Source organism: Sarcophilus harrisii, chromosome 2 (assembly GCF_902635505.1).
Source record: "Sarcophilus harrisii chromosome 2, mSarHar1.11, whole genome shotgun sequence".
Classification (NCBI taxonomy): domain Eukaryota; kingdom Metazoa; phylum Chordata; class Mammalia; order Dasyuromorphia; family Dasyuridae; genus Sarcophilus; species Sarcophilus harrisii.
Window position 1 is genome coordinate 142,003,926 of NC_045427.1, and position 12,614 is coordinate 142,016,539.

At 36.1% G+C, this 12,614-nt stretch overlaps 1 protein-coding gene across 3 annotated transcripts in view; it reads left to right on the forward strand.

The window, feature by feature from the left end:
* The window catches only part of ACOXL (acyl-CoA oxidase like), a 495,343-nt gene that overhangs the window by 454,913 nt on the left and 27,816 nt on the right, over positions 1-12,614 (forward strand). For all 3 annotated transcript variants that reach the window (XM_031950986.1, XM_031950985.1, XM_031950987.1), the window contains one exon: positions 2,279-2,380. In XM_031950986.1, coding sequence (XP_031806846.1) covers positions 2,279-2,380 — 102 coding nt within the window. The remainder of the gene's footprint in view (positions 1-2,278; positions 2,381-12,614) is intronic.

Here is a 12,614-nt window from a genome sequence, read left to right on the forward strand (position 1 = left end):
AATAAGGAATCACAGTAGGTAATTTTTGAGAAATCATGAAGCCCCAGGAAGGCTCCAGAAAACTTAAAACAAGAAAACATCCATGTGATACTATAATCTAGAGACCAACTACTACTGTATTCCACAACTTACTCCAAGGCAGTGGTCTTTTCTTTCCCCCAAACATGAACTTGGTTCACTGGTGCCCCCTACTGATTTCTAGCTTTTACTTTTACCAATCTGCAGGTGGTCTCTCAGGGAAAGGTATAAGTTTTTTCTACTCATGTTTTCTAAAAATAGTTAACTATTTTAAAGTGAATTGTACAAGGGTTACAATAAAGCATTGTAGGGAAACATATAGGAAAGTTACACAAACAAATGACAGGGGAAAGCTACATATATACATTCCATTTTCAAATACATACACACACATTCATATATATTTTAAAATTAGTTTCTGTGTCTATAGGGAACTCAGCCTATCTCTTTCTTAGTTCCTTCTCCCTTATCTCTAGAGGCAGTTGACCCACTACATCTTTGTGTTTCCCACAGAGCCTAGGATAATGTTACACATGTAGCAGGTGCAGAACCAAAAATGTGTTGAAGGAATATGGAGTTCACCCAAGGCCTAATAAGTTTACTGAGCTGACTAAGCATTTACGTGATATTTTATCGGGGCATAGTACATTCCAAAAATTCTTATCAGTTATTTCTACTACTCACTGTGGATCAGGCAACACAAATGACTATTTTTTTCAGAAAGGTCAATTACAATTTTTTCACTTGTTTGGTATATTAATAGAGGGAGCATATTTAGGAGTAGAATTCTCTCACAGACTTACTTACTAAAGTAAACTCAGTCCATTTCTGAATGTCTGAGATTATTCAGAATGATATATGTCAGAAATTTAGCTTTCCACAAAATTCAATGACAACTCAATTCAAGATACCAAGTTCCTCTCTTTAGTAAGTACTGAGGCAAAAAGACAAAAGAGCTAGATTTAGACTCAGTAGACATGAATTCAACTTCGACTTCTCACACATACAACCTGACTGATCTTGGGCAAGTTGCTGGATCTTTTTCAGTCTCAGTTTCCTCACTTGTAAGATGAGGAGATTGGACTGGATGATCTCCAAGTTCCCTTCCTGCTGTAAACCTAAAATCTAAAACCTAAAACAGTCCCTGCTTTCAAAGAATTACAAAGAAAGAAGGTACTACATTACAGCATACATATAAAACATAACTTTTTAGCTTAATTATCAGCTATCTAGCAACTGATAATGAAGATCATGCATGAATAAAATGTTGAGAAGACAAAACACTTACCCTATCTTAACTCTTGGAACCTTAAGATTTTTATGTACTGCTATTCCTTATAATAGATCTCAAGAAGCTGTAATGTGTTATGCTATTTCTTTGTCTTTCAGGAATCTTTTAAGAAGGAAAAAAAAATCACACTAAATGAGTTACATAATATTTTCCCCAGTCCTGTGAATTTGATATAGGGAACTCCCAGCTAGGAAATTCCTTCATCAACTCTTACTCTGAAATTCATATTAATGAATTGTCTGGGGCACTGAGAGGTAAAGTGATTAGTACAAGCTCACTAAGTTAGACTATGTCAGAAGAAGCATTTGAATGGAGGCCTTTCTGGTTTTAAGGACAATTCTCTATACATTAAACCAACAGTTCTTAAAATGTGGTTCAGGGATTAGGGGTCCCTGAGACCATTTCAGGGGATCTTTAAAGTCAAAATTATTTTCGTTATAATACTATTTTAAATTTGAACAATATAAATATCAACAGATATGATCTAGATAAACAAAAACTCTTTGAGGGAGAATTACATAATTTTTAAGTTCAAATGGGTCTCAAAACCAAAATGTTTTGAGAGCTGCTGCTCTACACCAAACTGCCTTAAATACCAAATTACATAAATTCTACAAGTTATATTGCGGGGCACCAAGAATCCATTGTGACTTTGTTTGACAGAGATTACATTTGGTTTTATTGGTATATGGTCTGTGGTTATTCTATTTGGGAAAAAAATAAAAATAGTAGGAAGATATTTGACAGTTATAAGTTTGTAATGGTAATATATCAATATACACCTTATATCCACATTAATGTCCATTTTGTGCCCAGTATTTATTGGGAAAACATGATTTCTTTCATGTATTTTAGGAATTCCCTATTGTTAAAAAAAACCAAAAAGCAAAAAACCTTTCTGGCCCCTTTTAAAGTGCTTCAAATTTCTTGATTTATTAACATGTGTTATATTTTTCTTTTCCCCTTTAGTTTTGTCTTTTGTATGGAACCAAGTTGGTGTTTCAGGAAAGAGCATGGTATTTAGAACATAAATACTTGACCCCAGCAAGCAGCGTGCAGATCAGAAGTCAGGTAAGGCCCTTTGCCATGGGGCAAGATGGGTGTGGGTCATTAACAATTGGGGGGACTTTTGCTTTCTTAGTAAACATTTCTTATCAAGCTGGTATCATTTGCCTTCTAAAGAATTTCAGTTCTTCTAGAATTTCACATGCATGCTGTTTTATTCTCTACTACTATCTTGTTACATTTCAAACTTAAGATGACAAGGAAATGATTCATTGTTCTTGCCTGAACTCTCTGACGTGAACTCTCCTTCCCTTTCTCTGCCATCTATGACTCCAAAAGGGCTTTTCTTGAGTTAACAAGGAAGAAAAATAGAGGGGGAAAGAGAAAGAATGGAGAAGGGAAAGAGAAAGAGAGAGAAAAGGAGGAAGGAAGAAGGGAGGGAAGGAAGGAAGAGAGGGAGAGAGGGAGGAAGGGAAGGAGGAGGGGAGAGAGGAAGGAAGGAAAGAGGGAAGGAGAGAGGAAGAAGGAAGGAAGAAAGGGAAGGAAGGAGGGAGGGACAGATAAATCTTGTATATTATTACAATGAGTATCAATACCTATATATCTATATCAATTAATGAAATAATTATGCAAGGTTGTGTTGGTAATTGTTTAATAATGAGTTCTCTGGAAGAAAACCTTATCCATAATACAATATTAAGTTTAATCTGCATTACTAACATTATTTCCCTCACATAAGGCTAGACAATCAATAGGTCATAATAAATTAAGCTTTAATTTGTAGCATTGCTGATTTCTGAGATATAAATACTCACGCTGAAAATTTAACAATTGGCTGTCATGAGCCAATTTGAACTGGCTCCAGCAGACTAGAGGTTTTGTCGTTGTTGTTGTTGTTGTTATTGTAGAGTCATGTCAACTTATCATAACCCCATTTGGGGTTTTCTTGGCAGATACTGGAGTGGTTTGCCATTTCATACGTCTTAGCTCTTTTTACAGATGAAAAAGCTGAGGCAAACTGGGTTAAGTAACCTGCCCAGGATCACAAAGATAAGTGTCTAAAGGTTTATTTGAATTCAGATTTGCCTGATCCAGGTCCAGCACTCTGTCCACTGTGCCACCTAGCTGTACTTTTCAGGGGAAATAAATATAGCTTTTCCCCATAAAAAGAGTTGGTTTTGCCTAGTCTGTGAGATTCCCAAAGCAGGAGAAAGGATGGACTGTTTCCAATTAGCCAGAAAAATCAAGACACCAAAAAGAGGACTACATTTCCTTGCTAGAGTAGAATATGACTGTGAAATGACAATATGTTTATAAATATGTGTGTCTCTATATATACATATATGTGCACATCTATGTGTATAAATCTATAAGTACACATGTATGCATATACTTACATACACACATAAATAGAATTTAACACTTTTCAGAACATATATGGTAGCTTAGTAAACATGCTGGATTTGGAATCAGAAGATTCAGCTGTGAATTGTCATTTTTCCACTATATTAGCTGTTCTATCTTGACCAGATCACTTAACCTCTTATGAGACTTCAGTTGTCTCATCTATAAAATGGGTATGATAATACTTCCTTCACTCTTTCCCTTGAAGCATTACTATGACTCACATTAGTAAATTGTACAACTCCACAAGGATGTCAGCTGTTATTGGTTCTCCGAAGCACTCTGAAAAGTTGGAAGGGAAGATGTTGTTTTCCTTTTTTAAAAAACTGAGGTTGACAAATCATTTCTAATGGAGCAGTAATGAACTGAAGTAGCTATGCCCAGAAAAAGAACTCTGGGAGATGACTAAAAACCATTACATTGAATTCCCAATCCCTATATTTATGCACACCTGCATTTTTGATTTCCTTCACAAGCTAATTGTATAATATTTCAGAGTCTGATTCTTTTTGTACAGCAAAATAACGTTTTGGTCATGTATACTTATTGTGTATCTAAGTTATATTTTAATATATTTAACATCTACTGGTCATCCTGCCATCTAGGGGAGGGGGTAGGGGGGTAAGAGGTGAAAAATTGGAACAAGAGGTTTGGCAATTGTTAATGCTGTAAAGTTACCCATGTATATATCCTGTAAATAAAAGGCTATTAAAAAAAAAAAAAAAAAACTGAGGTTGAATGACTTGCCCAAAGTCACATAGCTTTTGAGTAACAGCTAGGGCAAGAATCCCAGTCTCTTGACCACAAGTAGATTTTAGATTCTTCTAGATGCTGGATTCATTTTTTAGATTCCTTAGATTTCCATCTGGCACACTGACAATTAATAAAGAGTACTAAAGTCCCTGAAAGTGTTCCTAAAATTATAGAAGCAGGTGGAGAGCAGGAGAGGCCCTCCACCTCTCCTGCTCCAAGAACATTTGTTCTAACCCCCCTCAATTCACAGGTATAGAAACTGGAACCCAGAGTGTGATATGACTTGGTCATGTTACACAGGTCATTAGTAGAGGAGCAACAAAGCTAGGATTAAACAAAAGATTTTTTTTTTTTTTTTACTCCAAACCCAGTGCTTTTTTTTTAATTTGTCTCTGTGAAGGCTTTACATTACACATCATAAATCCCTTTGCCAGTTTTAATATATAAAAAGTGGCATGAGTAAACATTTATTAGAGATATTTAATAAATATGCACCAATAGAGTTCTATTGTATCAAGAAATGTTCAAAAAACCACAAAACAAATGACAACTAAAAATTGAAGGCTCAAGGATTTGTTGGTCTTGTGATACAAGTAGGGATATGCTAGAGGCAGCTCTAATGATTGAAAGACTAGTGTTAAATTTTCAGTGCAAGCATTTATGCCTTGAAAAATTGGTAATCATCGTGACAGTGGGCAAGTCACTTAATCCCAATTGCCTCAGCCAAAAAAAAAAAAAAATTGGTACTCACTATAAACCCAGGACTTGGTTCATTGTTTTGCTGATTGTCTATACTTAAGAAAGTGTAAAAATAGATATCAACCTTAAAATGTGTATGCATTCATATATAGTATATGTATAATATTTATTATATACACATGTATTCACACATACAAACATGTATACACACATGTACATTATACATACGTGTGTGTATTTATTTCCTGGAAAACCTTATTAAGCATTTAATATCATGCCTCTGAACAGAGGACAATGAAAGATAACTTGGGATTTTTCTGGGAAGGTGAAATTGTGTATTAGAAAGGGTACTGAATTTGAAGAATATCTGAACTCCAATCTTAACTCAATACCTTACAAGCTGGGTGACATCAGGCAAATAACTTTGTTCCTTTGTGTTTCAGCTCTCTTTTATAAACTGGGGAGGGGGGAGTTGGGTAGGTGTCAATTAAATTATTTCCATTTGTAACTAGATCTCAGCTGTAACTTCTCCATCCTATTAGTTACTTAGCTTAGTGGCAAGGGTTACTCTAACAGTATTCTGATGGCAGTCTCATGTTGTAATATCTAATATTGTGCTTATCTCTTCTTAGCATTGACACATACTTTACACCCTCAGATCACTCCCCGAGATATGTTGTTTCTTTGGAAGGAAAAGGATTCTTCCTGAATCCCTTATCTTTGGCTGATTACTCTGTTAATTAACAGTACATCAAACCAATTGTTGCTTTACCTGTTGCTGATATACAGCTTAGCCAGCAACACTGGTAGAAAAATGAGATGATCTGCTCCTTTAATATTTGGATGTACCTTATAACTGTTATTGGGAGGCCATCAGGGACAAAATTCCTGCCTGTGTACAACATTATAGGAAGATTCCAGGGTAGTTCATTATGTAAAGAAAGGCAGTGTGGTGGCTAAAGCATTAGCCAGGAAGATCTGAGACATTTACTAGCTGTATAACCCTGGATGTGTCACTTAATCTTTGTAGGTTTCAATTTCCTCCTCCACAAAAGGAGTTTAGAATCAATAATCTATTAATTCCCTTTCAGCTCTAAATTTATGTGTCCTATTCCCTCATGTACTTTTATAAGGTAATCTTTTATTGTTGTTCCTAGAAAATTCAGTGTATTTGTATTTACAAATTTCCATTGTTCAATTTAGGCATTACTATTGACTTCGTTTGTCATGTATATGCCTATAATACATGCTACCAGGAAGATTGAGGCTTGTGGATTACTTGAGCTCTGGAGCTCTGAGCTGCAGTGAAGCAAATGCAAATTAGGTATCCATACTAAATCTGGCATCAGTATGGCAATCTCCTGAAAGCAGGCCGCCCTTGTGCTGCCTAAGGAGGGACAAAATGACCCAAACAAAGAAACAAAGCAGGTCAATGCTAATTCATTAACTATTTTTTTTTTTTTACCACTACCCTATTTACTACCTATCATAACCATAGGCAAAGCATTTCTCCCTGAGCCTCATGCCTCATCTATGAAAAGGGAAGGTTGGACTAAATGGTATCCAGGATTGATTCCAGTTCTGAATTCATCATCCATGTGAAGCATTTTTTTAAAAGGTGGGGGTGGAGGGGAAGATACCTATAGTAACCAGAATGCACACTTCAGTAATACTGCTTCTTTCCACTATAGTCTATGTTCATCTTTTCTTTTCTTATTTTATTTTATTTTTAACTTATGAAATGAAACAATTATTTCCATCTTTTCAAAATTTATTTTAGAGTCTCAGATTGGTGGCATGAGTACAAATAATTAACCAGTCTTAATTTCATATCCCTATTTAAAACCAGCACTTAATGTCACTTTTAGTTGAGTATTTAGTAGCCTCATTTCTCTTATCAAAGGATTTATTTCCGGAAATTTGATACTACAGCTGTCCAAGTTCTCTAGTCATTTACAGGTCAACATTTGAACAGTGGTTCTCAGCTATGTGTCAGAAAGCAAGTTCATTGTATTTAGATGGTGATAAGAATTTGAGACATGTAGCTTGTTGACATCTGGTGGCATCCTGACATTCCCATGTGTCTATTGAAACCTAGCAGCCCAAATAGGATTTGGAGGTCAAATTAAAATATCCAATACACATCCTGAAAATAGTCCTTGATAAAATGTTAAAAATTGGTTTTATTCCCCACCCTTACCACCCCACCCCTCCCCAAGGATCAGTTGATTTAAAAAGACAGATAAGAGTGAAACTGAAGAAGGTAAGGGAGGGCTGTTCTCCCTTCACGCAATTGTTACCATGAAATTGTGTGTGTGTGTACAGTCACTCTCAAATTCCTTCCAAGTTGTTTTGATTACTGTGGACAAGCACTTGCAGGAGAGGATTGTTGAATGTTTGGACTCACTGAAGCTGTTCTTCCAGAAATGGAAGCTCACTGTTGGCTAGCCCATTAATGTTGCCCTGGAGTGAAGTACAAATTTAAGTACACCAGCTTAGAATCTTTAGAGTGGATGTACAGAATGTGTAAATAGAGTGCCACATGTTACCAAGAAAGACCTGTGTGAGTGTAGTGGCATAAAACCATAATTAGAAACATGAATGATCGTAAGAAACAAGATAGAACTAGAACAACTTATACCATAACATCAATTTTGTAAAAATGAACAATTCTGAGACTTCTGAATTCTGGTTGATACAATGATTAATCCTGACATCAGAGAAGAGAAAATGTTCTTTCCTACCTACTTACCTCCCTCCCTTCCTCCTTCCCTTAATTTCTCCCTCCCTCCCTTCCTTCCTTTCTTCCTTCCCTCCTTCCCTCCCTTTCTTCCCTTCCTCCTTCCCCCCCTCCTCCTTCTCTTTCTTCTCTCCCCCTCTCCCTTCCTTCCTTCCTACATTCTTCCCTTCCTCCTTTCCTTCCCTCCTTCCCTTCCCTCCCTCCCTTCCTTTCCTTCCTTCCTTCCCTTTCATTCCCTCTCTTCCTCCCTTTCTTCCTTCCCTTCCTTTTTTCCCTTTCCTTCCTTCCTTCCTTCCTTCCTTCCTTCCTCCCTCCCTCCCTCCCTCCCTCCTTCCTTCCTTCCTTCCTTCCTTCCTTCCTCCCTTCCCCTTCCTTCCTTCCTTCCTTCCTTCCTTCCTTCCTTTCTTCCTTCCTTCCTTCCTTCCTTTTGTCCCTTCCTTTCTTCCTTTCTTTCCTCCCTTCCTTCCTTTCTTCCTTTCTTCCTTCCCTTCCTTCCTTCCTTCCTTCCTTCCTCCCTTCCTTCCTTCCTTCCTTCCTTTCCTCCCTTCCTTCCTTTCCTCCCTTCCTTCCTTCCTCCTTCCTTCCTTCCTCCCTCCCTTCCTTTCCTTTCCTTTCCTTTTCTTCCTTCCTTCCTTCCTTTCTTCCTTCCTTCTTTCCTTCCTTCCTTCCTTCCTTCCTTCCTTCTTTTCCTCCCTTCCTTCCTTCCTTTCCTCCCTTCCTTCCTTTCTTCCTTCCTTCCTCAATTGAGCCTCACAACAACCCTATGATGCAGGCACTACAGCTGTTAATATCCCCATTTTACAGCTGATAAAAACTAAAGTTTAAAGAAATTAAATGATTTGACTATGATCACACAGCAAATAAGTTTCAGAAGTAGGGTTCAAACTCCGAGTCCATTGCTATATGCATATGTCATGTTGCCTCTGATTATATCTTAGTGATATTGTATTGGAACAGGAAGACTGGGAATCATTAAGAGCTAGTTAAGTCTGATGCTATTCAAGTACTTTAGCTGCATATACATGACTCCAAAATGATTGGTCATCTTTTTCGGATCTGAGAAACTGCTAGTCAATTTAATAAAAAAAAAAAAAAAAAAAAATCTCAAAAAATCAGTGAGCTTATAGCCATGACAACTATGATTTATTATATTGGGAGACGAAATTTGGAACAATAAGAGGCATAAATTATAGCCAGCTGAAATATGAGAAGCCAGAATTCTGTTTATATGATTTTAATCTTAAGCAATATACTGTTCTTATTTGCTTGTTTGAAGTGTGCAGGATCCAAGTAAAGATTTTACCTGATCAGATAATGACTAATTAGAAGAAATAAGACAATCAAAAAGGGAGGGATAGAGAATGTAAGTCCCTTTCTACAAAGACTGTTTCTCATTTGTCTTTATATACCTATTACCTAGCATGATGCCGTGCACAAAATAGTTTCTCAATTATGTTTATTAGATTACAGTCAATCAGGAAGCTGGTACAAGGATAGTTCATCTATTATATTAGTAACTTAATGACCACAAATATACTTCATTCCTTAAATTAAAGTTTTGAAAAATAATAAGAGTTTAGACAGTGTTGACAGGAACATTCAGGCCTTTCACTATGTGTAAGCTTATCTCAGTGACTCTCTTCCATACTATGTTGAAATATATCTTTTTTATGGATTCTCTGATTTTTTTAATCACTGTTTTTAATCAATGCCTTTACTCCTAACCCACCTGGATTGAGCCAATATAACAGATGTTCAGTCACTCTGAATCAAATTCAACATCAATTGGATGATGAGACATTAGTTATTATTTATTTAAATATGTATTTATTTAATATTTATTTATTTAAATTATTTATTTATAAAATATTTATTTAAATATTTAAAATATTCTTTGGAGTGGAAGGTGGGGCATCCTGTCCAATTCACTTAGAACTAACAAGCATCTGTATTCAGTTGTAGGTTACTTCAAGAAAAGGTCTTTGGGATATCCCTTCCTCTTGTAAAGTTATAAGAGGACTCCTGGTACTTAATCCAGGGAAATAGTTATCAGATGATACAATGAAAAAGTCAGCATAGAACAAAATTTTATTAACTTTAAATTTCAATTTAGGTAATGCAAGAAAATAAAGTTCATAACTGATTGGTATTTTTACTAAATTGGAAGATATTATTGGGCCAGTAGTTAGGTAGAATGGTAAGGTAGGGAATACAAATGATCCAATTAATATACTCTTTCCTTGAAATATTCCTGTAGTATGTTTTCTTAAATAATGAAGCTTGTTAGCTTTATTATAAATAGAATGAAAATATTCCTTAAATGGTAATTTTCCTCTTATTCCTATAGTTCAAAAATACATTTATGGATTCTATGGTTCAAAAATCCTATTATGAAGACAATTTCAAAGCAAAGACATACAAATTATGAAACATTGTAATTCCTAGCTCTTGTAGGATTGAAAAGAAGAAACCTTAAAAATCAACTAATCCAATGTTCTAATTTTACAGATAGGGAAAATAAATCCTAAAAAAGATGAATGACCCACCAGAGTTAATACCAATAAACTGCAAAACTTGGACAAGAACCTAGGTCTTATGAGGCCTCTCTACCATTCCTGGCTGTCTCTATAAAGTGGTTCCTATATATGTTATCAAGAATTGAAAAATATCCTTGCACTCCATCTTTCTCTGGCCCTAGCCAAGACTGTACCCCAGTGACATGAAATGCATTGTTAAACTAATATATGAAGGTCAGCCATCTGAGGTTAAGAAAATATATCTCAGATTTGGTTTCTTCAATATGGCCAGTAGGAAGGACCTTGGGTCATTCTTCCCACAAATTCAGGTTTTCCTCACGGCAGCCACCTGAGTAATTCTAATCCTTTACCCAACAGTGTAGCTCTGTGTGACCAGAAGGGTGATCTTTGTGCCATTTTCTGAAATTTTTTAATTGAAGAATAAGTTGTTATAACCCATATGGAAGGGAACTGTTTGTTTAGTTCAATATAAACTTCTGAGTTCATTTGACAGCTGTATTATATTGTGATTTGAGGGGAGGGGCAGGTCAGAAATATGTTTAGAAAGCTAGGTAATTTTGATTTCATTTTCCTAATAGCCCTAAATTTGTCTCCTGGCCTCAGCATATCATGAAATTTTCCTGTCTATGAAAACTTTATGGTATATTTCAGATGGAACAGTCTGGCTCTAGAGGCGGCAGGTTTCTTTTCTCTGAGAGTCTGACTTGTGATCTATGAGAAATACAGGGAAAAGTAGGCCCTAAAGTAGGGACCTCACAGAGAAAGAATAGTGGGGATAGCAGCCCCAGTCATGGTGATGGAGCAGGGTCATGTTGCACAATGCAGGCTAACAGAGAATTACAAAGTGTAAGACCCAAAGGCAGTAGCCAGCTATTCCCAGATAAAGACAGGGAGGATATGTGCCCCACCAAGTTGGTAGGCATTAATTATGTTACCATAAGGAACATAAAGAAATTTACTAAGCAAAGCCCCATTCATGGCAGCTAATTTTGGTTCTACCCTCATTCACACATGCTGAGTTCAGAACAATATTCATCTTAGAAGAAGCTCAATTGAACTCCACCCCTCACCCCCTTTTTTTTTATCAAGATACCTAGAAGGCACAGAGGATAGAATACTGGACTTAGAATTAGGAAGACTCATCTTCATTCAAATCTGGCCTCAGACACTTACTAGCTGTGTGACCCTCAGCATGTCACTTCACCCTGTTTGCCTTAGTTCCCTCATTTGTAAAATGAGCTGGAGAAGGAAATGACAAAACACTCTAATATCTTTGCCAAGGAAACCCCAAATGGGGTCATGAAGAGTCAGAAAAAATTGAAATGACTCAATAAGAAGTTGGATTTTTGTATGTTTTGAGCATGTTCCATTCAAAGCACCTATAATAATAGAAAGGTTAATTGATATATATAAATAACTGCTTTCAACTAAAAAAAAAATTTAGTAAAATCTCAAACCAGAAAGATAAAGAGGGTACAGTCAAAGTAACAGAGTGGAAGGGTGATGTAGAAGAAATAGTGCTGGACTTAAAGGCAAGAGATCTGGGTTCAAATTCCACTTTTGACACTTAAGTTATATGACTACAGACAAGTCATTTCACTGCTGAGTTTCACTTTCCTTTTTTGTAAAATGGAGATAATGATAACTCTTGTATTACTTATCCAACACTTTCCCCCATTCTTTTTCTGCATGGATTTCTAGGCTGTTTTTCAAATAGTCATGAATTTCATTTAGGAGAATCTATAAATTGGTCTTAATATGATATGCTCAGACTCCAAAGGCACTATCCTCCCCCCCCCAAGACTAAAGATGCTCATATAATTAGTTTTCATTATTTTTTTTTGGGGGGGGGGGAAGAGCAGGCAAAGGAGAAAGAACCCAACCATAAAAAGTTACTGTGGGAATAGGAAAAACCATGGTTCATCTTCAGAAGATGACAGTGAAGTAAAAACAAAACAAAACAAAAACAAACAATAAACTGCAAAACTTGGACAAGAACCCAGGTCTTATGAGGCCTCTCTACCAGCCCCAAAGAATAATGTTAAATGGCTCCTTGACCAGAAAGAATGTATAGAAAAACTCAAAAAAGACTTTAAAAATCAAACAAACAAGAGAAATTGAGGAAAAACTAAAGAAAATTATGAAAAATAAAAAATTTTAAAAAGCC